The sequence below is a fragment of the Ambystoma mexicanum genome, chromosome 7p (genome assembly GCF_040938575.1).
Source record: "Ambystoma mexicanum isolate Mex_15411 chromosome 7p, UKY_AmexF1_1, whole genome shotgun sequence".
Taxonomy (NCBI): domain Eukaryota; kingdom Metazoa; phylum Chordata; class Amphibia; order Caudata; family Ambystomatidae; genus Ambystoma; species Ambystoma mexicanum.
Window position 1 is genome coordinate 288,130,124 of NC_090939.1, and position 27,398 is coordinate 288,157,521.

The following is a 27,398-nucleotide window of genomic DNA, read 5'->3' on the forward strand; positions in this document are numbered from 1 at the left end:
CCTGTTGCATCTAGATAGAAATATGAATGTTAGCATGTGCCACAGTTATATAACATCCTCAACTTTAGCTTCCATCACATCTGGATAGAAATGTAAATGTTAGCATGTGCCACACTTATATGTCATCCTGAACTTTAGCTTCCGTCACATCTGGATAGAAATGAAAATGTTAGCATGTGCCACACTTAGATGTCATCCTCAACTTTGGCCTCCGTCACACCTAGATAGAAATATGAATGTTAGCATGTGCCACACTTATATAACATCCTCAACTTTAGCTTCCGTCACATCTGGATAGAAAGTAAATGTTAGCATTTGCCACATTAAAATGTCATCCGCAACTTTAGCCCTCGTCTCGTCTAGATAAAAATATGAATGTTAGCATGTGCCACACTTAGATGTCATCCTCAACTTTAGCTTCCGCCACATCTAGATAGAGATATGAATGTTAGCATGTGCCACACTTAGATGTCATCCTCAACTTTAGCTTCTATCGCATCTAGATAGAAATGTGAATGTTAGCATGTGCCACACTTAGATGTCATCCTCAACTCAGCCCTTGTCGCATCTAGATAGAGACATGGACGGGATTGTGAGTAATTGCATGTGCTATATTTGGATGAAGCTGTGAGTGATGGCTGGTGCCACGCTTGGATGGAGTAGTGAATGATAGCGGGCCTCACTCCTAGACACAATTGCAAGGACAGCAATGCAAACTAACCAATCCCCTAACAACTTCATCCCTCTGCATACACCTCTCAAACTCTAACCAAACAAAACCACAAGCCTAAACACAGCAATCCGCACAAACTTCACTACACTGCAACAACAAAATAAACCACACATAGTTGCACAACAGCACACAACGACTACTGGCCGTAAAACACCCAAGCCCAGCCAACGGACCCACCGGGCTGAGGCTGCCAACAGCACATCACTGCTCTCTTGCACTTTTCCAGCATATTCCCACTAACTACCTACCCCTTCTCCCTTTTGTCATAGCTGCCAGGGGACAACTCGGGTGGTGATAGTGTGTGGTACACATATCCTTTAACATTAACATTAACGTTGTGGGTTTTTTCAGGTTCATTCCTTTTTGTGTGATTGTTCCTTTTGTTGATTCCAGTGGAATCTTTGTTGGGCGGGTGTCATTTCATCTTGTGGGGTTGATTTATGGCTGTGTGATGTCGTTTTGTTTCTTGCTAGGTTGTGACTCATTCTTTATGTCGATGTGTCTGATTGTACTATTCCTAAGAGTTTGAGTGGCTACCATTTGTGCTTTCCTGTAGATTTGTTTGTTGTTGATACTTTATCTATTGCTGAAACACATCTGTTGATAAACACAGCAGGCCAGCAGCCAGTGCATCATGGGTTCACAGGGCCCTGAGGCCTAGAATTCTATCTGAGTCTTATGTCACTAAAGTGATTTTCACCAGGGTCCCCAAGGTTCTAAGCACAAGCCACCACCACCTTCAGGCACTATGCTCCTCTGTTTTCTCAGTCATATCTGATCAGGACGCTCACCATGGTTCTGGTCTTCTCTCGTGGTGGCTCTCACCAGTTAACACAGCAACTGCATTCTGCTCCGGAGACAAGCAAAGAAAATCGAGTAGTTGCCATGCTGGAGCATAGCAAACATTTAAGGTTCATTGTCTTAAAAAACAACCAATGGATATTGAATATGTGCATGACTGACAACAGATCCTTGCTTCCGACCAACTCAAATCTACTATCAGTCATACAGGGGACACAATGTTGTGCTGTTGTGCTAGATTCTAGCTTATCAGAGAGCCAACTATACTTTGCCTGTGCCCTCTTATAAGAAAGGCTTACACTATCTGCTAGGGGGCTCTTGGCACCGTGAAGAAAGTAGAAAAAGGTTTCTAAGTGGAATGCATCCCACATAGTCTACATGCTGCAGTGAATGTCTGCTTCAATATCAATCTTTACTCTCAGCCCGGGCTACCACGCGCATGCACAGGCATGCAATTTCATGATACTGTCTGCACATTTACTTGCAATGCGAAAGATGTAATTTTGAATCAAACTTCCATCTTTTACGTAACACTGAACAAAGGGGTGCAGTGAACGCCACCCTCCCACAAGAGCCATCACTGGATTCAAGGTCCTCAAGGAGGGACGCTTTAGGACAGCACCCTGTCTTCCTGTGTCTACATGCCTGGGTACAGCCAGCTCCAAAATACCCTTGAACAAAGAACAACCATCAGGCTCCTGTTCAGTTTTGAGACCTGGTAGGAGGAGGTCTCCCTATTGTCCTCCAGCTGCACATGACCCTCACCACGAAAGCATTAGGTGAAGAGAGCGAGTCTTTGCCGAGATAAAAAGGGGGGCGGGGGGAGATCCCAAGAAGCGGCAATAGAATGTATGACAAACATTTTACTTGGAACACTTTAATCAACTTGCAAAACATCTCACTACTGTTTTTATTATTTTAAACAGCTGTGACGGAAGAAAACCTGGACTTAATAAGAACTGAGAAAAGTGTGCTTTAGACACCTTTTGAAGCCTCATAAGAGACCCTGACCTTTAAGTCAATCCCAAGCCCTCAGCATCCTGGTGACTAGCTATCCTGACAACAGTTTACTTACGTTGGTGTACAATCCTGGCCAAGGTTAATTCATTTGGTTTTACACCTGCAACAACCTTACTAGACTTTATTTTAATAGTTGTATAGCCCCACACACCCAAAGGCATTAGGGCGCACAGGAACAAAAACAGACAGACAAAGACAGCAGGGGGCAAAGAGAAGGACCTGGAAAGGAAAAAAAACTGAGCAGAGGACAACTAGTCAACTCCTTTGTTGAAAAGATGTGTCTTAATAGCTCTTTGAAAGCGATTCAGACAAGGAATCGTCCTTGATGTGGCTGGAAGCTCACTGCAAACACGGGGATCCCAGGTATCAAATCTGACTCCCCCGTCCTTTTGCAGTTTAAACCCTGGCTGGAAGAGCAAATTGATGTAGAGCAAAGTCCTCTCCTGCATGGTGTCACCTTCATTCGATCGGCCGAATATCGAGGTGCATTATCAGTCAGGCATTTATGTGTCAAAGTGAAGCCTTTGTGTTGAATTCTATGCTTCACAGGCAGTCACTGAAGGGCATGCCTGGCTGTGGTAATGTAATCCTGGCAACCAAGACCCCACACAGCCTGCACAGCCCCATTCTGAATGGTCTGGAGCTGGTTCAATTTAGATGAGGAAGTACCTACCAACAAACTATTGCAGTAATCCAACTTGGAGTTAATCAAAGCTGAGGTGACAATGGCACTATTCTCCTCGGAAAAGATGTGTATGAATCTGTCTCAACATCTTGGCAGTGTAAGCACAGCAAGAGCGCAGGTGAGCAGTGGGCTTATTACATTTCAGCTGGGAGTCAGAAAATGCTCCTAGGGTTTTAACATGGGGGGGCAGTGAAATAGAACAGCCAGCTTAAAGAAATTGATTGCAACAATGATCTAATTTTCTTAAACTGGGGCCAGAACCAACAATCAAAAGTTTGTTTTTCCTGTCATTCAGAGCCAGCGAGTTCAGCGCCATTCAAGACTGGATCGTAAAAATATCTTATTGATGTCTACGGAGTCCTGGGCATGATCACCAGAAAGTTCTAATAATATCTAGGTGCCATCCATGGAGTTCATTTAGCTGACTCCCAGTCTGTCCAGGAACTCAAGCAGCGGCCGTGTAGAGATATTAAAAAGGGTTGGTGAAAGGCTAAGTGTGGTAATCCACTGGTAAGAAGGACAGGTGAAGTTTGAAAATCACCCACAGCTAACTCTCACAGAGCGAGACCCCGAAAAGGACTCAATACAGTCGGCAGCACTTGCTGAACATCGTTGAATCTCAAACAATCTTCTGGCAAGCACGGTGGGATTCAGTAGCTTGAATGCAGCTGACAAATCCAGCAGCATCAAATGGGCAGTGTTGCCTTTGTCAATAATGCCAGCAATGGTAGAATAAAGGTCCAGCAAAGCGGTCCCACTCCCGTGCTTGGCACGAAAGCCAGATTGACGAGCCCCCAGTAAGCTATGTTTCTCGATAAACTACTGCAGCAGTAGATACACAATCCTATCCAGAATCTTCAAGAAGAAATGGGCATTTGTAATAGGCCCGTAGTTACTAGCTATTGCAGGGTCAAGATTTTCCTTTTTCAAGAGCGGGGTGATCGTGCCTCTTAAGACTACCAGGCACACAGAAGTCAGCAAAGGAGGCATTGACAATCTTCGTGATCCAGGGGTTGAAGAAATCTAAGGAAGCTTTAATGATATTAGCGCACAAACATCTCTCAAACAGGAGGTAGATTTCATGCCACCTACCATAGTAAAGACTTCACTCCCAGTTACCTGTTCAAAGGTAAACTTGGGATTGTCCACCGAAGGGAGGAGGCATGAGGTGCCTATAAAAGCCACTGGAGGGAAAGTAATATTTTCCAGAAGAGTTTGACAGGTTTTATAGCTTGTTGATTAGTAGCTATATTTCTAGAAAATGAATCTTCAATAGATTGACACCAGACACCAGAGATTGCTTTTTTCAATCTCAGACATTTACTTACTAGTTCTCTCACGATCGCAAAAAGCTCCCTCAGACTTGATCTAGCCTCTGAAATTCAAGCGTTATAGTTGGCCTGCTTGGCTGAAAAGATAGCACGCTTATGCTCCATTAAAGTAAGTGAGAAAGGTAGCGGGACATAGTTCTTTATGCCATGCACACTCACATGCCCTGGTCATTTTTTTATGCATGATGGTTTCATTGCAGAACCAAGTATTTTTCTTCGTTTCACTTTTGATGGTTTTTAAATGCACTGGAGCAAAATCATCAATAGCTTCCAATGTAAGCTGTTGAAATTGGGTAACCAGTTCACTGGTACTGGAGGTTGATGAAAGCCTGGAACGATGAGGTAAGATCCACGCTGCAAGGGCCTCTGGCCTAACCTTTTTCGTTCAAATAGGATTGATATCAATGCACTGTGGCATCACTGGGAGAGATAGGTTGAATGCAAATACATAGATTAAATAGTGATCCGACCAGGGGCATGGAGTGAGTGTTGCTGGGGGGATCGTGGTGTTAAATCTTAAAACCCAGTCCAAAATATTGCTCTCTCTGAACATGCTGCAAAGCTCAAATGCCCTTAGGGCATTCAAGAGGGACACTGCTTCTGGGTCCAAATCGATATAAGCCCACAGATTGAAGTCACCTACCAATAGCAGACGATTCAATGTTTTCAATATGTCATTCAGTAGGGGCAGCAGTTTCTCCTCAAAGGATGGAGTTTTATGCAGGGGCCTATACAGAAATAGAAGACTAATAGAAATGTTATAGTCCACAGTTAGTTTAACTAGTATAGATTCACAATAGTCAAGTGTCATCACATTAGTTACATGCCTTTTCAAGGTTTTCTTAAAAATAAGGGCCACCACCCTACGTCCGGAGCTGGAACAACCTACCCTAAATATATTATAAATATCGGGAGTTGCAAGGGAGGCAGAGTGAGTGGAAGCATCATGAATCAAGTTTCAGTAACTGCAAGAAGGTCTGCTTCAAGTAGGCCGCCATTCCACTGCGTGTTTCGCTAAGGAGCGTGTATTCAGTAGGGAAACCTTCAAACGAGGAGTGTCCGTACAAGGCTCTGGACTCTGCACCACCAAATCCTCCTGCCCAACCCTCGCATAATTAATGGTGGAGTGGGAAGAGAAAGAATTATCAGTGACCTCAGCCGCAAACTCAAAGAGCGGGTCTACCATCTGAACATTGCCAGACACAACAGCAGAGGGTTTGAGATTAACTCCCGACTCCGACCCAAGACACCTACCCTGCACACGCTTGTGTCAAAGGGAGCAGGAACAGGGGGAACAAGGTTAGTTAAAGGTAGGGGTACCTGACCAATGTGGCTATTATGTGCTTCACATGAATAGGGTGAATCCGTCAAAACTGTAAAGTCATCCAAACCCTAGTTTTTCCATGACATGGGTCAAAGTCCATGGCAAGATAGCGGGCCAGGATTTCAGGGCAACTGGAGCATTTCCCAGCCGGGAGACAAGGCTCAGCAGCAAAAGACCACAACATGTTATTGCACGATAAGTCAGAGTGAGTAGTCAGAAGCATATCCAATCCAGCCCAGTTGATAAGGGCACCACAGTCAACAGTGGAAATGTATTCGCCAGGCAGACAGGGATGTAAGATTTTAACACAGGGACTAATAGTAACAGTAGAGCAGGCACAAGGGGGAAGGGCGCATACAAAGCTGAGAAAAGAAAGATCAACTTCTGGTCCACAAACAGCAACAGCAGGCTGTCCTACCCTGCCAACATACCAACATGTCCCAGACGCAAACAGACGCAAGCGGATTCACGAGCCAGCGCTCACGCTCCTGGTAAGGACATTCAATACTACAAGGGGGCTGGGAAATGTAGTTCCAAGCCTTAACTGAGGCAATACAAACAAACGTAATCCAACTTCCCAAAATCTCTTCTACCTACATGTTCAATCAGTCTAACTACAACGTTCCCTAACAAAAACAAAATGTGCACTCACAATAGGAAAAGGGCCACATACATGAGATTTTGTCTAAATCTGATTAGAACCAACGACCGAACAAAGAACTGGGCTGGAAGGGATAAGACGAATAAAGCCTGTAGATTCTGCAAGGCCTGTAATGAAACGACCAAACATCTCGTCTTATTCTGCCCCTTCTTTGGACCCCAAAGAACGAAACACTTTGGCCAATGGCTGAAAGATCAGTCAACGAGGAATGCCGAAGAATGGTGGCAGTTGATGTTCACGGATGCAAACACAAAACTGACAATTGTGCTAACCTTGTTCTTGAACGATATTGAAAAGAGCCTTGAGTCATCAGAAGTTGAAGTACAAGGATGACGGAATGATGTGCAGTTTTGTTTAGTGATCAAATGCGGCACACCCGTCATTCTCCGACAAGGCTCTTTTAACAATGGCGAAATGTGTTTTATAAAATGGATGGAATTCCATCTCATGTTTGTATTTGATGTGGAGACATATGATTGTTGTTTTAAAGGCTTGTATAAGCCAATAAAATAAAAAAAAAATAAAAAATGTGCACTCAAGGCATAGAATATAACTGTCAATGAGCGTAGATATTTTGAGAATATTTTACACTAGCCCAAACCGGCTTCACGCTCCGGTGCTCACTCACCTGCTCAGGAGATTAAATACTACCAGGAGGCTGGGAAATGTAGTTCCAAGCCTTAAAACAAACAAATGTAATCCACCCCCACCCCCGCAATCTCTTCAGCCTACAAGTTCGATCAGTCTAACTACAACGTTCCTTAACAAAGCAAAATTAGCACTCAAGCCACAGACTCTAACCAGCAATTAACCGAATAAAGAGTTTTTGACAGAACACATTCTATCTGCCCCTCGTAAAACCTGACTAATTCACTTATTGAAAAGGGCACACATTATTGAATGAAAAGAACCACATTTTATGAATTTTGGAATGAAGCAAGTCTCTTTCTGGCCCACCAGAATGGACATAGTGCACTATACAGAGAGTTTAATCTACTGAGTTTACTTGAAAATGTAGCATTAATTCCAACACGAGATATTATTAGCTGCAAGGTTTTCGATGTAAGGAAGATGTAGGGTAAAAATGACTAACTGTAAACAGTGTCTTTTTTATCTCACTGATTTAAATTGACATGTTTTAGATTTAATATAATCAATAAAACACAAAGCTCCATTCTTGCAAAAGGATGTTCCATTTTCTTATTGTTTCGAAAGACACACACTGTTATGTAACCTGAAATAAACGTGATGCCGTCCACACAGTTATGTAAAGAATGATCTTGCATACACATCTAATTCATTTCCGGTTTGCTGCCACGTCATTCAGCCAGAGTACAGGAAATGGAAGCACGCTCAGTGTTTATTGGGAACGCTTGTCATTCCATTGCACTGACTTGTTCATTGGGACGCTCCCAGACAATGGAACTTCGTACAGCTCTAGGCTTAACGTGGCGATGTCTCCAGCTGCACAAAACAATCTTGCTTGCTGATTAATTTGTGTGGGTGCTAATTTACGTATATCGTGTGTGTAGAATCCTACATGTTGCGACACGTGCTTTGAGAAATAAATGTACCTGCTCCAGTCAGGGTGCTGTCATTTGCCTCTAAAATCCCACTGACCAGAGGTCCCACAGATAGCTTCCAGTACAGTTGGCATACAAAGGAAGGCTTCCACCAGTCAGACACACTACACTGCTCTGTGCGAGACGGCTAAAACAGAAAGTTACATTTTCAACTACTTATTTGTCCTGCAGAGCAAGCAATAGCCTACCTGGGGTGAGGGTGCCATGCCATGCTTCATGGTCCAAGTTATTGGACTGCTCCTAGGGGCTCTTGGAATGCTCCTCACGTGCGTCGCCACTGCCATGTCCCACTGGAGAATATCGATAATGGCTGAAAAGGACGCTCTGAATCCTGGAAAACGCATTGATGGACACTGGGTGAGCCGTTCTGATGGACTATGGACAACGTGCATCACACAAGCCAACTTCCTGACCCAGTGCAAAGGCTACGACTCCATGGTCTCCTTGACGCCAGACCTGAAGTTGGGCAGGATACTTATGTCTTTCGCTATAGGCTTCTCCATCATCGCCTTCGTCATTGCTGTGGTGAGCATGCTCTTGAAGCGATGGTTTTGCGATGCCAAAGCAGCAGGGAAGTGCTGCCTCAGACTGACAGCCGGGATCTCCTACTTCCTTGCTGGCATTTTTGTGTTCATCCCAGTGACCTGGACAGCGGCCAACATCATGAGACATGTCTGCAGCCCCATGTGCAGTGACCTTCAGCGACTCGAGATGGGAGAAGCCTTGTTTCTGGGCTGGCTCACGGCGGTGTTGCTCTTCATTGCTGGGTCAATGATGTGCTGGTTTTGCCCCTGTGCGGCCACAGATGCAAAGGTTCACTATAAGCCACCATCGTTCCAGTCACCGCAAGAATACGAGCTGCGTCCAATGAAGAAGCAAGAGTATAGCACTCATCTCATCCATGAGCACCTCTAGAAGTCGTTGCTTTGATCTCACAGTGTGTCTTTGTCCTGTTAGTGCTCTGCTTTCACGAGAAGACACTGTTTACCATTGTCCTCTGCCCTTTGAAGGTCAGTAGCTCTTCATTGTAGAACTGAACCTACTGTGATTTGTTTGTTTTATGTTCTCCATTTCATAAGCTACCAGAAGAACATTTGCACACCCTGCCTCATTTTAAAGGATACCCAGATGTCCTTTTAAACAGCAAATGATCCTACGCATTTCAAGTTGTATTTCTATAATATGCTTCACAATACTATTCCTAATGATGATTTCTGTGCAAGTCGCCTTTCTCGTCTCCATCCCTTGAAATTGAAAAACGAAAGAAGCTATTTGTGCTCTTGAATGTTAAATATGTTATCTAAAAGCTATCAGATATAGGATCTGGACAGTGTAATGGTAATTGAAATGCCATCTTTGCAGATGGGCACAAATGAAAGCGACCTTGAAACAGTGTTTTTTTTTAAAAGAATATTGTTTATTATTTAAATGTTCCATTTATTTTGCAAAGCGTCATCCTACGACATATGCCAGTGGATTTTGTTTATCAATTATCTATCGAGAAATATGTATTTTTGTTGACAAGTTTTTTGGAGCTGTGTGAAAATACTTTGTGAATATTTTCAATAATCCTTTCAATGTGTATTTATATTTTTTTTAGCAGTAAAATACATGACTGCACCTGCCAGTTTGCCTTCGTGTATGATTGTATTTATGAGTGTCCTTTTAATAATGTGATACTGTTTACAGAACTATTGTTAATCGAGGAATTGAAAAATAAACAATGTCATTGAAGTGTCTCAATGTAAGTGTGTGTCAGTTTCAGGTTGCTGGGTATGAAATATACAAGTAATGCATATTTCTGATTGCCTACGATAGTAATTATGTATACATGTATACGAGTAGAATATAGTGGCTTTCAGCTGCTGGTCAACATTTGACAAGCTGTAAAGAAGACATTACACTAGTGTACATCTTTAATGCAGCGCCTTCAGCGACATATGGGCCAGTCAGTTCAGAAGCAGGACGGTGAGTAGATTTCAGCCCTGACTGGGCAGGGCTAGAGGTCAAGCCCAAACATACGTAGCATTTCATTGATTTCGTGCAGTGGTATACTATTTAGGTCCATGGGGGAACTGAACTTGCTCCACAGCAGCTGTTACTCTCCTTTAGAGTAAAGCGAGGCATACTCTTCCAGTCACCCATGCTCTTCTCTCTTTGCTTTCTCTTTTATCTCTCGTGATCTTTTCCTGCCATACCAGGCATGTACCCATACCAGTCTTTTTTCCATTTCAGTTTTTCATGCTCAGTGTCAGCTGCTGAATTGTCTACTGGTAGGTTATACACGTTTTCTGCAGATTGGCCAGAGGGAGAATGTGCAGCAATCAAAGTCCAACTAACCCTAGGTTTTTGGGAGGTTCGTCTCCTGAGAATTGAAAAAAAAATAGGTTGACATTTTACAAAAAATGTTTTCTGAGAAACTGGGTAAAGAGTTAAATGGCTTAATTACGCTTTTGGCGGTGTGGTAAAAAGGTAGCAGTAATTCCATTACCACCCCTTGTTTGGCGGTAACAGAATTACTGTCACTTTTACTGCACGGCTAAATTCAGAGTTTGGAGGGTAAAGTGGAGGATTGACCTCTTGCAAAATGCTGGATGTCAATCCTACACTTTACCAGCAAAGATTGGTGGATTTACCATGTGGTGTTACCGCTCACGGTAAATCTACCGAAAATCACCATGGAGTCTTATGCACTCCAAAAATGTGGATATACACTGCCATACCACCACGTAATCCTGTGGTAATGCCACAGCATCGAATGGCAGTAACAGTAAACTGGTTTGCCAGTAAATTGACAGATTTACCAACAAACTTCTAATGGGTTGTAATAGGGCATTTTACAGCACGAATTACAGAACACTGTGTTAGAAATCCATAAGAATTGCAATCAGTTCTCTATGGGGTCACCTTCAGTGCCTCGAGGTGAATTACCTTCTCCCTTGGTGCCCTGACTCTGTCCTGAAATTGCTCAGTTCCTAATCACTATGTTAGTTCTGCATCAATGTAGCTCTCTGCGATGCAAGTTCTACCACTATCAGGGTAATTCATAGAAATTTGCACAAAAGTGGCGCACGCGGCTGGCGCACAGCGTGCCCGTGCGAATGTCTGCGCCAGCCGCGTGCGCTAAAATCGATTTCCGCGCACAGCATATTCATGGATTTTCGCATCCAAAACCAGCCGTGGCGCAGCGTGGCGCAGCGACCCTGCAGCAGTGCCAGTTATGCATCCAAGAACGCCCTCGCGCAAGGAAAAGCCTTCAAAATCCCCAAATAATCGCAAAGGGCTGCGCTAACCCGGACCAGTTCACAGGGCTGGCAAACAGCAAACGCCAAGCGGGGAACGTGTATTTCAGTGGTTCGCGGGAAGCTCCACACGCGATTGTCCTGTGTACGTGTGCATCAGGGGTGTGTGGGAAGTAACACACGCAAAAGCAGCAGGGTACGTGTATCTCAGGGGTGCGCGGGAAGTATCACACGCAATTCCATCAGGGTACGTGTATTCCAGGGGTGCGTGGGAAGTTTCACATGCAAAAACAGCAGGGCATGTGTATTTCAGGGGTGCGCGGGAAGTATCACACGCGATTCCATCAGGGTACGTGTATCCCAGGGGTGCGCGGGAAGTATCACACGCAAAACCAGCAGGGTACGTGTATTCCAGGGGTGCACAGGAAGTATCAAACGCAAAAGCAGCAGGGTACGTGTATCTCAGGGGTGCGCGGGAAGTATCACATGCAATTCCATCAGGGCACATGTATTCCAGGGGTGCGCGGGAAGTATCACACGCAAAAACAGCAGGGTACGTGTATTTCAGGGGTGCGCGGGAAGTATCACACGCAAAATCAGCAGGGTACGTGTATCTTAGGGGTGCGCGGGAAGTATCACACGCGATTCCATCAGGGTACGTGTATTCCAGGGGTGTGCGTGAAGTATCACATGCAAAAACAGCAGGGTACGTGTATTCCAGGGGTGCACGGGAAGTATCACACGCAAAAGCAGCAGGGTACGTGTATTTCAGGGGTGCGCGGGAAGTATCACACGCAAAATCAGCAGGGTACGTGTATTTCAGGGGTGCGCGGGAAGTATCACACGCGATTCCATCAGGGTACGTGTATTACAGGGGTGCGCGGGGAGCACCACACGTGAATTGCATGTGTGGGTCCTCCCAGGTGTTCCCTCTACACCCTCCACGGCCCCTGCAGGTGGCCCACACCACAGGGGCCTACCCTGCACATGTCCCGCAGGCACCCCATCCACCATGGCCATGCCCCCCAGCCAACCCACATGTCCCCTTGCACTACTGCCCACCAACGCATGTCCCCCTGCACCCCCAGCCACCAGGGGCAGCCTCCACCAGGCCCCCACCCATGTCTCCCATCACCCCCACCCCCCAGCCACCAAGGGCAGCCTCCACCAGGCCCCCTCTCATGTCTCCCACCACCCCCACCCCCAGCCACCAGGGGCAGCCTCCACCAGGCCCCCACTCATGTCCCCTATCACCCCCACCCCCCAGCAGTGCAGGGGCATCCTCCACCAGGCCCCAACCCATGTCTACCACGACCCCCACCCCCCAGCAGTGCAGGGGCAGCCTCCACCAGGCCCCCACTCATGTCCCCTATTACCCCCACCCCCCAGCCACCAGGGGCAGCCTCCACCAGGCCCCCACTCATGTCTCCCATCACCCCCACCCCCCAGCCACCAGGGGCAGCCTCCACCAGGCCCCCACTCATGTCTCCATTCACCCCCACCCCCAGCAGTGCAGGGGCAGCCTCCACCAGGCTCCCACACATGTCCCCCTTTACCCCCACACCCCAGCCACCAGGGGCAGCCTCCACCAGGCCCCCACTCATGTCTCCCATCACCCCCACCCCCCAGCAGTGCAGGGGCAGCCTCTACCAGGCCCCCACTCATGTCTCCCATCACCCCCACCCCCCAGCCACCAGGGGCAGCCTCCACCAGGCTCCCACACATTTCCCCCTGCACCCCCACCCCCCAGCCACCAGGGCAGCCTCCACCAGGCCCCCACTCATGTCTCCCATCATCCCCACCCCCCAGCCACCAGTGGCAGCCTCCACCAGGCCCACATTCATGTCCAACTCATGTCTCCCTGCACCCCCACTCCCCAGCCACCAGGGCAGCCTCCACCAGGCCCCCACTCATGTCCCCTATCACCCCCACCCCCCAGCAGTGTAGGGGCATCCTCCACCAGGCCCCCACCCATGTCTACCACCACCCCCACCCCTTCAGCCACCAGGGGCAGCCTCTACCAGGCCCCCACTCATGTCCCCTATCACCCCCACCCCCCAGCAGTGCAGGGGCAGCCTCCACCAGGCCCCCACTCATGTCTACCCCCACCCCCCAGCCACCAGGGGCAGCCTCCACCAGCCCCCCATTCATGTCTCCCATCACCCCCACCCCCCAGCAGTGCAGGGGCAGCCTCCACCAGGCCCCCACCCATGTCTACCACAACCCCCACCCCCCAGCAGTGCAGGGGCAGCCTCCACCAGGCCCCCACTCATATCTACCACCACCCCCACTCCCCAGCCACCAGGGCAGCCTCCACCAGGCCCCCACTCATGTCCCCTATCACCCCCACCCCCCAGCAGTGCAGGGGCATCCTCCACCAGGCCCCCACTCATGTCTACCCCCACCCCCACTCCCCAGCCACCAGGGCAGCCTCCACCAGGCCCCCACCCATGTCTACCACCACCCCACCCCCCAGCAGCGCAGGGGCAGCCTCCACCAGGCCCCCACTCATGTCTACCACCACCCCCACCCCCCAGCCACCAGGGGCAGCCTCCACCAGGCCCCCACTCATGTCTCCCATCACCCCCACCCCCAGCAGTGCAGGGGCAGCCTCCACCAGGCCCCCACCCATGTCTCCCATCACCCCCACCCCCCAGCAGTGCAGGGGCAGCCTCCACCAGACCCCCACCCATGTCTACCACCACCCCCACCCCCCAGCCACCAGGGGCAGCCTCCACCAGGCCCCCACTCATGTCTCCCATCATCCCCACCCCCGAGCCACCAGGGGCAGCCTCCACCAGGCCCCCACCCATGTCTACCACCACCCCCACCCCCCAGCCACCAGGTGCAGCCTCCACCAGGCCCCCACCCATGTCTACCACCACCCCCACCCCCCAGCAGTGCAGGGGCAGCCTCCACCAGGCCCCCACTCATGTCTACCACCACCCCCACCCCCCAGGCACCAGGGGCAGCCTCCACCAGGCCCCCACTTATGTCTCCCATCACCCCCACCCCCCAGCAGTGCAGGGGCAGCCTCCACCAGGCTCCCACACATTTCCCCCTGCACCCCCACCCCCCAGCCACCAGGGGCAGCCTCCACCAGGCCCCCACTCATGTCTCCCATCACCCCCACCCCCCAGCCACCAGGGGCAGCCTCCACCAGGCTCCCACACATTTCCCCCTGCACCCCCACCCCCCAGCCACCAGGGGCAGCCTCCACCAGGCCCCCACTCATGTCTCCCATCACCCCCACCCCCCAGCAGTGCAGGAGCAGCCTCCACCAGGCTCCCACACATTTCCCCCTGCAACCCCACCCCCCAGCAGTGCAGGGGCAGCCTCCACCAGGCCCCCAAACATGTCTCCCATCACCCCACCCCCCAGCCACCAGGGGCAGCCTCCACCAGGCTCCCACACATTTCCCCCTGCACCCCCACCCCCCAGCCACCACGGGCAGCCTCCACCAGGCCCCCACTCATGTCTCCCATCACCCCCACCCCCCAGCCACCAGGGGCAGCCTCCACCAGGCCCCCACTCATGTCTCCCATCACCCCCACCCCCCAGCAGTGCAGGGGCAGCCTCCACCAGGCCCCCACTCATGTCTCCCATCACCCCCACCCCCCAGCCACCAGGGGCAGCCTCCACCAGGCCCCCACTCATGTCTCCCATCACCCCCACCCCCCAGCAGTGCAGGGGCAGCCTCCACCAGGCCCCCACTCATGTCTCCCATCACCCCCACCCCCCAGCCACCAGGGGCAGCCTCCACCAGGCTCCCACACATTTCCCCCTGCACCCCCACCCCCCAGCTGCCAGGGGCAGCCTCCACCAGGCCCCCACTCATGTCTCCCATCACCCCCAACCCCCAGCCACCAGTGGCAGCCTCCACCAGGCCCCCACTCATGTCCAACTCATGTCTCCCTGCACCCCCACTCCCCAGCCACCAGGGGCAGCCTCCACCAGGCCCCCACCCATGTCTACCACCACCCCCACCCCCCCCAGCCACCAGGGGCAGCCTCCACCAGGCCCCCACTCATGTCTCCCAGCCAACATGTCAACACAATGTAGATCCCTGGCCCTTATGGTCAGCCTCCAAATGGCAAACCCCCACCCGAGTATTGCATCCACCCACTTAGAAATGGCAAAAACATGACAGAAGCCCAATTGCAAGTTTGGAAATGAACACATGTCCCTCACATACACCCAATGGGTGTCAGTGAATGTCAAAACCAATATCATGATATGCATGAAACCAATGAGATGATACTACACATTGAACTTTGAAGAAAAAATATGTATTAAAAGCAACATAAATTGAATAAAAAATAAACAAACAATAATAGAAATTTTAAAAAAAAACAGCAGGTCCGTGAAATAATGCTAAACCACAAATCATAATGCAAAGGAAAGGTGTCCAAAGTCACAGTCCACAAAAGTAAATCCAATGGAAAATTAAAATCGAAAACCATTGCTCCATGCGAAATCATAACAAAAATTGAAAATCCAAAAGTCAACTATGTACAGATAAACTATCCAGGGTCCATTATCCCAACCGAAGAAATTAAACCTATCTAATAACACTAACTAAAAAAAATAACTATATACAAAAATGTGGCCCATTGTCCAAAAGGTCCAAAAAAAAAGCTAAACCAAAGGAAACCTAACACTAACTATATAACTATTTACAAGGGCAGCGGGCTAGTCCGACGGCTCACTTCGGGATGTTCCGGGCCAGGGCATCATCGAACTCCTGCTCAATGTCCCGGAGGCGCTCCTCCTCCATGGCCCCGAGGGTCCGCAGGGCCATCCACATGTTCCCCCCAAACTCCCTGCGGATTGCCTCGAGGCACTCGGCACGCCTCAGGGCCCTCTGCATGGAGTTCTCCGCCCTGACCATCGTGAGCCGTGCCTCTTCCGCCCGCTGCCGTTCCGCATCTATGGCGTGGCCCAACCGCTGCCACATGGAAGACACTTCCCGTCCTGGGTCCTCCTGCCCTCTGGCCGATGCCTGCCCCTCCGATGTGGAAGGCCCCGAGCCATCATGGCTCCCACCACGTTGCTGCTGCTGCTGCTGCGCCTGTGCCCGTGCACTGCCTCCTGCTGCCTGCACATCCTCCGCTGGCTGGGGTGCAGTCGTTGATGTGGCCACCCCTGCTGGACGTCCGACTCCCGACTGTGGCAGGGATGCCTCCTCCACCAGCCTGGCCGCACCGTCAGAGGCAGCTCCACAGGGCACCCAGGTGACTGATGGGTGGGAAGATGGCACGTGGACGACCGGCGCATAGGGGGTTCAGTTGAGGAGGGGGTCTGAGCAAGCCCAATCAAACGGAGAAATCCGGCCTGGGTGACCTGTCCCAGTAGGCCGACGCGGTCAACGAGCCATTCGAGATGACGTGCAGTCTCCTCATGAAAAGACTGCAGGTCACCTCGCATGGCCCGTTGACGCAATGCCACACCAGTCAGGACAGGCTCAACCCGGACCCGGATAGCCACGTCCGCAGGCAGAGGAAGGCCAGTTGTCGTGAGCTCATCCCCTGCCTGAAAACGGGTCTGGAAGTAGGCATCCCTGCTGGTGCAAGATGATGCAGTGACAGGATCAGGGACAGGATTGCACACAGGCACCTCCGCGGCGACCTGTGCTGCCTCCTGTCCCTGGTCCTGCACTGCACCACTAGCACCAGTGGAATCCCCACCTCCAGACCCCGTCTCTGTTGCTTGCACGGCCTCCTCCTCCACCAAACCCCCCACCAACTTGGATGACTCCGTGCCATCTTCCCCTGTTGGGCCCTGTGGGGTCCCAGCTGCCCCTTCTGCTGCCAAAGAGTCCAACTCCGACCTCCGCCTCTTGGACCTCCCCCGGCAGCTGCGGCCTGTGATGCGGCACCGGAATCCTCACTCCCCGACGAGATCACAACCTGGGAGGGGAGCCGGGCCTTGCGTCTCCGGCTGGCGGTGCGATCCCCGCCGCTGTGTTCCACAGCACCTTCTCCGCCCTCTTCATCAGTTGACGCTGCAGACAGGGAGAAATAAAACACAGGCATCAGGGCACTGTACAATGGACACATACACACATGACATTTGCACATGAGTGGCATTGGCAAACCTCAGACATGGCATCACAATCGGCAACACACATGTCATTTCAACTTGCACACATGACCCATACCACAGCCACATCGCAACTGCCAGCACCATCCATACACATACAACAGCATGAGCAGGCAAAGGTGAGCCAGACATCACATGCAACACAGGGAGTGCACTACACATGCACGCACACCACCACACTTGCATGCATGTGTACACCTCAGCCAACTGTCGCAGTGTTCCGATGGGCATCCATGTCACATCTGCCAATCAGGCTTCCACATCCCGCTGTCACATGCATCCATGTTGCCTCACTGTTGCACCCTTGTCAAATACACACACATGCACATGTACACAGTGCTGATACATACAGCTGAAAACAACATACATGCGTGACATCACGAACATGCCCACTTACATACACATTCATCCAAACATGTGTGCCCACACAACTGCATTTGGCATGCAAGCCTACACACACAAGCACCATCCATTTCTCACACATGACAGCCCTCGCATGTGTTAGCCTCACGGTCCTGTACACCCCCACCCATACTCGGCCCCATACAAAACAGATGTGCAACCGGCACACTACTGGCACATCACCACACGCACAGCTTACAATCATGTTGCATGTACACTTACCGCTTGACTCCAGACGGGTCTGCCTCTCAAGAACCTGGACGTGGAGCGCTGGGGATATGCATTCCAGGACCCTCATCTGATCTTCCGACAAGTGGCCCCGGCGCCCCTTAGCATCCGCTGCCTTCAAGAGGCGCCGGGCCTTGTTCAGGGTCCTGGACCTGAAGTCCTCCCAGCGCTTCTTGACATGTTGGAAGTCGCGGACTGCCACCCCCTCCGCGTTGATGGCAGTCAAGATGTCCGTCCAGATCCGAGTCCGTCCTTCCTTGTCGGCGCGCACACTTCCATAGAGGGCATCATACTGCCCCAGGACTTGCTCCACCAGGACACCAAATTCCCTGGCACTGAAGCTGGTGCCCCTCTGCCTCTCTGGCCGGGGGTTGTCAGTGGTGCCAGATGTTGCAGTGCCCGACATGACAACCCCAGAGGCAGGAGTGGGTGGGCAACTGGGTCCTGGGGCTGGGCTGTGGAGCGATGGAATCCCAGTCGGGAGTCTTCGGTTCCAGCAGGGGTGGTCACAGCAACAGCACCCCTGGCTGATGTGCAGGCAGCAAATGGCAGGGCACGTGGCAGCAGGCAGCAGCAGATGGCAGGTGGGAGCGTGCTCGGGGGTCTGGGGGGCAGTAATTCGGCCTTCTGGGCAGGAGCATGGTCTTCCGTGTGCTTGCGCGTGGCCAGCTTGATACGGAGTGATTTGGCACGTGAAAATCCTGCACGTCTGCGTGTAAATCGAGGAAAGGCCCTTAGCGCGTATGCACGTCAGCACGCATATGCGATTTCATTGGACCAAAGGCCCTTAGCGCGTAAGCGCGTCTGTGACGTGACGCGCGGGTGTTTCCCTCATTACACATGATGACAGAGCACACGTGGATTTCCACCAATCGCGTGTGAAACTTCCTGCGCACCCCAGAAATACACATACCCAGGCCAATCGCGTGTACGCTCACTTCCCTCCGATTACACGCGATGACACTCGGACGTGCAGTTTTACCACGTGTGCTCGCATATGCGATTTCATTGGCCCAAAATGCCACCATGCACTACTGTGACGTCACGCGCATGGCCGTAGAGAATGGCACGTGTAAAAATGAAGAGATACACCTCTGAGTGTCAAAGCGCGTAATTGGTGGAAATGGCCTCATCCGTATGCGCGTCTGTGACGTGTGTATAAAAGGTACGTGTAGAACGCCATTTCCTTGTACGTGCTTTTCGTGGAGAGCGAGTGGGTGAAATCTGTACTTCTTGTCGGTTCACACGTGATTTACTTCACAGCGTTTCCAGTTCGTACTCCCTGTTACCTCTGACAGCTTTTTCTCTTTTCCTCTTTTTCCTGGGCCTGTTTCCTCAAACAGCGTTCCCTTCTACTGTTGTCCTGTCTCCTCAGACAGCGTACAATTCTTCTTTTGGTGGGGGTGTTGTCAACGCGCACACGCGCATATTTTTCACGCTTTTGTTCCTGGCAGACGGTGAGTCGCGCACGTATTTAACATCTGTGCTTGCCCTGTGTGTCGCGTACCCCTTCAGAGGTCATTCTAGGCTGCGTGTGACACGCATACGTTCATTCTTGTGTTTCTGGGTGCCACAGCGTAGTGCAGGTTTATTTTTCCACGCACGTGGTCTAGGAGGGGTTGCGTGCACCTTACTTCCCTTTTTTTTTTTTTGGTGTGCCTGTGCGTTGTGTGACCTGTCATCTTTCCCCAGTGGTGACATACAGCCTTGCTAGAGCACTAGGGTACGATTACCATCTGGTACCCAACCCCTTTAACCCCCAATTGCCCAGGGCAACAGTTCACATCGACTCCCATACGCACAGTAACATCAGTGCCATGGCTGGGAGGCGACCAAGCCATAAGGGTGGCAAAGGTGGCCGAGCCCCAAGTGGTGGCCATGGTGGATCCAGTAGGGGACGTGGCCATGACTTGCAGGGTGCCCCTAGCCCCCCATGTGTGGAGGAGCAGTCAGGGACACCCATGCCCCCCCCCTGGTTGAGGTTAACGTGGCTGACACCATCCATGCTCAGCCCTTGTTGGACAGCCCACTGTGGAACCAGACCTGGCACAGGGTGACTCCATGGCTGACTTCCAGGTCAGCAGGTCTAGGCCACGTGCCCCGGTGAACGTTGGTGTCATCAGGCCACGTGGATCAGGGGCAGCTAGGTCATCTGCTGCCCCGCGTAGGCAGGCTGGGGAGGCTGCAGGGGCAGCTGCGGCTCCATCCACCCCACCTCTCACACACCCAGCCAGGACAGTGTCGGTCCAAGTCCATTATGCTGACATTCCCCCTGACACCATCACACTTGAGCTAATGCCTGCACCAACTCCCATGCTGAGTGTGCAATCCCACGCTCCTGCCCCTAGTGTCCAGAGCGGCGTAGGACACTCAGGATCCCCACCACCTTCCAAGCGGAAGAGGAAGAGTGCTCGTCCAGTAGAGGCTGATGCCCCAGACACGGCTACACAGTCCGGCCCGTCAAGGAAGCCCAGCTTCAATGAGGCCGAACTGAATGCACTTGTAGAGTATGTGTCCGCACATGACCGCGAAATGGTGATTGTTGCAGGATCCAAGACCACACCTGCACAACGTCAGGCACACTGGCAGACCATTGCGGACATCATAAGTGCCCTTGGAATCGTGAGGCACACAGCTAATGAATGCTACAAGCGCTGGAATGACCTGAAGCGCAGGGCAAAGAATAAGCTGGCCTCAAGTCATGCCGCAACTCAAGTGACTGGAGGTGGGTCTCCAGCAGACGACATAGAACTCACTCCACATGAGCAGGTTGCTGGGACCTACGTCACGGAGGAACATATCCAAGGCGTGGGAGAACTGGCAGATTACGAGGCATTGTCCGGTAAGTGCACATGCATGTGTGTGTCATCCATGTGCATGGTGTGTGTGGGAGGGCTTCTGTTTGGGTGCCAGGTGAGGGTGTGTGTGCCTGAGTGGTTCGGGTCACCCATGTGCCTCTTCCTATACATTCTTGGCACCAGCATTTGGGTATAGCAGCATCCCTTCTGCCAACATTAGACATCCAGCCCAACACCACGCCAGTTGCCCTTGGAGTGTCATCTTGCCACAACATTGTTGCTTATTTACCTCTGTTTATTCAGGCAGATTGTTTGCATACCACCACTTTTACTCTGGATTTCTCAGTCCTATTGTCACATGTCTAACATGGCTATGGTACAGTGTACTGGCTTAGTTTCCTGGACATGATTAGTTTAGACATGTCCCTGTGCTATAGGACCATTTTGGACTGGCAGCTGCAGGTTAAACATTTGAACCATTTCAATGAAAAAATCAATTATATGAGCAAACTGGACTGAATGAACAATTGGTGACCTCCTCTCCCTCTTCACTTCATGGCTAGGGTACATGCCATCTGTGTGATGGCATGTGTATTTGTAACGCTCACCTGATTCCCACGGAGGCGCTGGTCTAGGCAGGAAGGAGTCTGTGACTCGAAAAGGGATGTGCAGGACTCGATTGGCTTCTGGGGCTGAGCCTCTTCGCACTGTGTGTCGAAGTCGAAGGGTGAGATTTCTGCAGATGAAAGAATATATAGGATTAAAGATCTGGGCAAGTGAGTGTCCTTCTTTCTCTCTCTCTCTCTCGTCTAGCTTCTTCTTCGTAGAGCCCCCAGGTAAACGTGCTCACCTTAGATAGGTGAATGCTGGGCTCTCCACCTGCGTCTGGTGCAGGGTGCCGTTGCCAGTTCCTTCACTGGGTGAAACGTAGGCCTCTTAACATCAGAGGATCGCAACCGCCATTAACAGCACGAGCGGTGAGCTTCCGGACACCTTTTATTCCATATAGTCTTTAGGTGCGTGAACACGTAAGTATTGAACAGGGATCGGAATAATGTTTTGTTCTATTTGTTTTGCAGGGCTCTAGCGTTAGAAGATGGTATGAAGAGAGCCAAAGCTGGAGCCAGAGCCTTGGAAAGAAGCGCTTGGAAATGCGTGAGTATATGCAAGCGCTTTAACTGTCTCTTTCCTTCACAGCTGTGAGTTGGTGCTGAAGAGGTGATGAAAACGCCAGAGTAGTTGCAGGCGCTCTATTGTGGAGAGCGCGATGGGCGTAAGTAAATACCTGTCTAATGTCCCTTCTTTGTCTTTCAGATGCTGGGTTGCAGTGTTGAAAACATCCGGAATTCGCGGATTGCCGGTGAGTAATAATTATGCTTTTGTCTCCACAGGCGGAGGTGCAGCGTGAAGAAATGGTCGCTGCCGATGGACCAGGTAAGGAATGCGTTGCATGTGAAGTCGTCGTGCTAACCTGTTGTTTCTTGTCTTTTACAGGCGCTGCTGAAGACTGGATACTGGAATGGTAAGTATTGTTCTTGCAGGTACAGGATCGGAAGAAGAAAAGCTGGAACAGACTCGGTGAGCGTTCTGCTGCAGATGCAGAATAACGCGAAGCACGCTTCATCAATCGGGTGTGGTTTAAATAGCCTAGGAGTGATGAGGCGTCTTCCTCCACGGCCCCGCCTAGGTAAGAAAAGAGTTCCTGTTCCAGAAGAGTTCCAGTGTTGTATCCAGGGCGTGGAGCTTGCCCCACCCAGGTAAGAAAACAGTTCCGGTTTACAGAGGATTCCTATGTAGCTGGTAAGTAAGCAGCATGGTCTGCTGCAGGTAAGTCCACCCAAGCATCTTCACATATAGTATGAGCCCGGCGCTTCCAGTGCCGGGACCGATGGCTTTGATGAGCCTGGTGCCACTGGCGCCAGGACAAGGTCCAAAAGGTCCCAGTAGGGACCGGCTGGTGCCTAGGCTTAGGATTAGGGGCCTGCTTCCAAGGACGTTGGGCTGGTCCTGGCTCCTTGGAAGCAGTGATCATGACAGTATTTGACCTGCCAATCACTGGCCAATGTGTGATGCCACTGCTAGGCAGCATGCAGAAAATGTGTTCATCTTCCATCTTGGTGTCATCAATGTGTGCCATCTGCCTACCCTTCACACGCAGTGACGGTGCATGCATGGGAGGGTTTTAGTCATGTGGGACATGTGTCAATCAAGTACTGTTTATGTAGCCTCTCAGCCCTAATTGTGTGCCATAGTGCTAATGCCTGTTTCCATTTGTTTTCTTTTATGTCTTTGCAGGGGATGACGCACTTGATACTGCTGGGGTTGTGGAGATGGTGCAGACCCAGGAGGGGTCTCAGGCCCGACCGACCACCAGTGAGGGACGTGGTGTGGTGGTGGGTGAGAACCCACAACTGCTGCAGGTCGTGCTCTCAAGGGGTGTCTCTGGCTGCACCTCCCCCGAGCTGTATTCAGGTGTTGATTCGGATGATGCGACCTATGTGCCGTCGCAGGCGAGTGTTCCTGGGAGGGATTCTGTTCTGTCCGACCCACCTGCACCAGGGTTAGAACCCTCAATGGGGATGTCGGTGTTGGCAGGTACCCCTTTGGTGGTTACGGATGCAGGGTCACACTCCGCTACATCTGATCCTGTTCCTGGGCCAGCAAATCAGAGGGGGAATGCAGTCCTGCAGCCTCAGGCAGTGCCGGCACAGCAAGGCGCAGTTCGCCTTGCCCCAGACAGATGTGGTGCCCGCCGATGTGGTGGCCGTCAGCCTCCTGGCAATACCGCATGGGAGCAATCCATATACGGTATGGCAACCCAACAGGCAGCATCATCAGAGATGATGGCTCAGGCCATGGATAGGGTGGCCACATCCGTTGTCCCCCCCGAAAGGCTGATGGAGCGACTACAGCAGGCAACCGACTCCATATGCCAGTCACACAGGGAGGACATGTTGGCGTCCGACAGGGACAGGCGGGCGGCACTGGCGACTCTGCAGGAAGCCATCTCCATAGAGTCCCAGGGCCACAGGGAAGCCCTGAGGTTGGAACTCCTTCACCTCAGGACGACTCTTGTTGAGCTTGAGGCTTCAACAAACAGAAGGACAGAACAGCAGCTGGAGCATCTCACCCGTACGCTCTCAGCTGAGATGCAGGCAACTAGGGCGGAGGTCCAGGCATCCCGTGAGTTGTTGCATGGGGACCTCCGCACACTTATCCTCCAGGACGATACCTACCACACCCGCATGCTTGCAGCCATGGAGGAACAGACTAGGGCTTTGCGTGGGCTGCCTCCCATAGTGCCACCACCTCCTGATGCAGCTTCAGAGGGTGAGGAGAGCGACAGCAGTGATACTCCCACAATAGGGTAGCCGTGTAGGCCATGAGCCCATGGAGGTGTTTTTTTTTCTGCAAGATCCACACAGGTGGGTTTTGGTGTGCACCCTGTCCTCGGACCTCCTGGGTGGCCTCCCCACACCCCCGGGCCCATTAATGGCCATTTTTGATTTTTATTTTTTCTTTATTTTTTTTGTTATTTTTTTTTTTGGGGACAGTGTGTTGCCTTGTGTGGCTCCCGTGGGCATACGCTGCATTGTGGCTGGGCACATGCAGGCTCATCATGGATTTGGTTCAGGTGCTTGGGTTTTTGTCTCACACACACCCCTCCTGCTTCCCGTTTCCATGGGCTTGCAAAGGGTGTGCCCAAGTGACATTGACGTACATGGTGACATTGGACTCCCATGAGCTGTGTGGGCAGTCTGTAGTCAATACTGTGTATACATTCATAGTGCATATTGTTGTTGTATTGTACACTGCATGGTGTATTGATATGTGCCTCTGCATCCATCTCATTCTCCTAATTTGCAGGTCCATTCCTCATGTCTTCACAATGCGGTCCACCTTGGAACTGGAGTCCATGTTGTAAGCAGTGCACCTACACTCTTGCGTGGCGCTAACACTGTATACTTGGAAGTGTTCGGAGGGCTGTCATTATCAGGTAGTGAGGCTAGCAAATTTTAAAGTCTGTAATGTCATGTTTAAGGTAGGTTGGAAGTTGTGTAGGTGATTGGTATTCTTGGTAAGTATTTGGTGATGTGGGTTGTAGGTCCTGCATTACTGTGAGCATTTCATGTGTGGACATGTTTCCATTAGGGACACTGTAGCTGGTGACACTTGGGGCATGTTGTGGGGATTAATTTCTTTCCTCTCACATTGCATGACATGCCATGGTGTGTTGTGTGGCCGTGCCGGGGAGGGGTTGGGTGACATCGCACTGTTTTCCTGTAGTATTTTGAGAGTGGGTATTCATTTCTGCAGCATGGAAGTGTCTTTTGATGACACTGTATTGGTGGTGTTTGTGTAGGTAGGGATGCACACATTGTGACACTTCCACATGAACAATCTCAGGCTGCTATGGTTCTGACAGTTGACTGTCACTTTGTTCGTCTTAATTGTCAGGTCGAGTCATCATTGCTTATCAGATGGTATGTGCCAGGCCTGTGTGCACTCCACTGGGGTGTGATTTCTATGTGAAGTAATTAGCCACCAGCTGCGTACGGGCTGCCTCACCCCGTGCCCTCTCCCCTCCCATGCGCAGCGGGCGTGCATGTGGTTGGGGATATGGGGGCACCACCATGTCCACAGCCAGGCCCCGGAGTGTTGCAACATTGTGCAGGACACATGCTGCCACTATGATCCTGCACACTACTGGGGGCGCATATAACAGCTGCCCGCCATAAAGGTCAAGGGAGCGAAAGCGTGACTTGAGCACTCCGAATGTGCGCTCCACTCTGCCCCGGGTTGCAATATGGGCTGTGTTGTATCTTACCTCTGGAGGCGTGATGGGGTTCCGAATTGGCGTCATCATGTGGGTGCTCAGAGGGTAGGCACTGTCCCCTGGTGAGGAGGTGATGGGTATCATTAGTGGGGTAGTGACATAACTCTGCATCTGACATGCATGCATGTGCAGTGGCATTCATACTCACCAAGCAGCCATGTATCGCCATGCCGCCCAGCTTCTAGGTCCCGGCTTAGGGTAGACATTCGGTAAATGAAGCTGTCGTGGGTGGACCCTGGATAGTTGGCATATACTGAGGTGATGATTCCCTTAGCATTACATACTACCTGCACGCTGATGGAATGCCAGTGCTTGTGGTTCCTATAGATGGGCTCAGATGCCCTGGGGGGACGTAGTGCCACATGGGTGCAGTCAATGGCACCTAGCACTTTTGGGAATTGTGCCACACTGTAGAAATCGAGGGTGCAGCCTGCCTTTCTGCAGGTGTCCTGGGCAGGTATATGTGCCTACGGACTGATGGGCGTGCAGTGATGATGTTCAAGACCTGGTGTAGGCAGCGTGACTGCGTGGCCTGTGACACCCCACCCACTATAGCACTTGTCCGCTGAAATGACCATGTGGCCAAGAAGTGCAGTACATTGAGGACCTTCTCCAGGGGGCTGAGTGCTTGGGAGCACAGGGTCGGTGATGTGAGGTCATCCTCCCACTCACTGACCAGGTCCAGTATTATGTGTGGTGGAAACCTGTACCACCCATACACCTGGTCATCAGGCTTCCCATAAAGGCTGGTTCTGGGAGTGAAAATTCAGGCCCTCACTATCCTCCTCCTCCTCCTTTGGTAACCCAAGGCCACTGCTGCTAGGAACGGTTTATTCATCCTGGCGTATGGGCTTGTTTGTTGTTTGCGCGCACTTTTATGCTGCGCGGGTCGACGTACGCCTGCTTCATGCTGGCGTACGTGTTTCAGGATTGGACCATTTATTTTTCGGCACGTCGTAGGCGAACGTGTGAATCTTCCCGCCCACCCCAGGAATACACGTAGCACGCTCTCCCAGGCCCAGTCGTGGGTAAATGTTCCCACCCACCCCTGGAATACATGTACCCCACTATCACAGGCCCAGTCGCGTGTGGAACTTCCTGCGCACCCCGAAGTACACGTACCCAGGCCAATCGCGTGTGGAACTTCCCGCGCATCCCGAAGTACACGTACCCAGGCCAATCGCGTGTGGAACTTCCCGCGCACCCCGTAGTACACGTACCCAGGCCAATCGCGTGTGGAACTTCCCGCGCACCCCGAAGTACACGTACCCAGGCCAATCGAGTGTGGAACTTCCCGCGCACCCCGTAGTACACGTACCCAGGCCAATCGCCTGTGGAACTTCCCGCGCACCCCGTAGTACACGTACCCAGGCCAATCATGTGTGGAACTTCCCGCGCACCCCGTAGTACACGTACCCAGGCCAATCGCATGTGGAACTTCCCGCACACCCCGAAGTACAAGTACCCAGGCAAATCGCACGGCTGGGGGATGGGGGTGATGGGAGACATGGGTGGGGGCCTGGTGGAGGCTGCCCCTGTTGGCTGGGGGGTGGGGGTGGTGGTAGACATGAGTGGGGGCCTGGTGGAGGCTGCCCCTGGTGGCTGGGGGGTGGGGGTGGTGGTAGACATGGGTGGGGGCCTGGTGGAGGCT

The 27,398-nt window shown here is 51.5% G+C and overlaps 1 protein-coding gene across 1 annotated transcript; it reads left to right on the forward strand.

The window, feature by feature from the left end:
* Window positions 1-8,444: 8,444 nt before the first annotated feature.
* Window positions 8,445-9,053, forward strand: LOC138525935 (claudin-17-like). Its single transcript, XM_069636225.1, has one exon. It carries the CDS (start codon window positions 8,445-8,447, stop codon window positions 9,051-9,053), a length of 609 nt encoding a protein of 202 aa, XP_069492326.1.
* The last annotated feature ends 18,345 nt before the right edge of the window (window positions 9,054-27,398 follow it).

Excerpts from the sequence above, each read along its gene's own strand:
- LOC138525935 (XM_069636225.1), top strand. The coding sequence starts at position 8,445 with ATGGCTGAAAAGGACGCTCTGAATCCTGGAAAACGCATTGATGGACAC.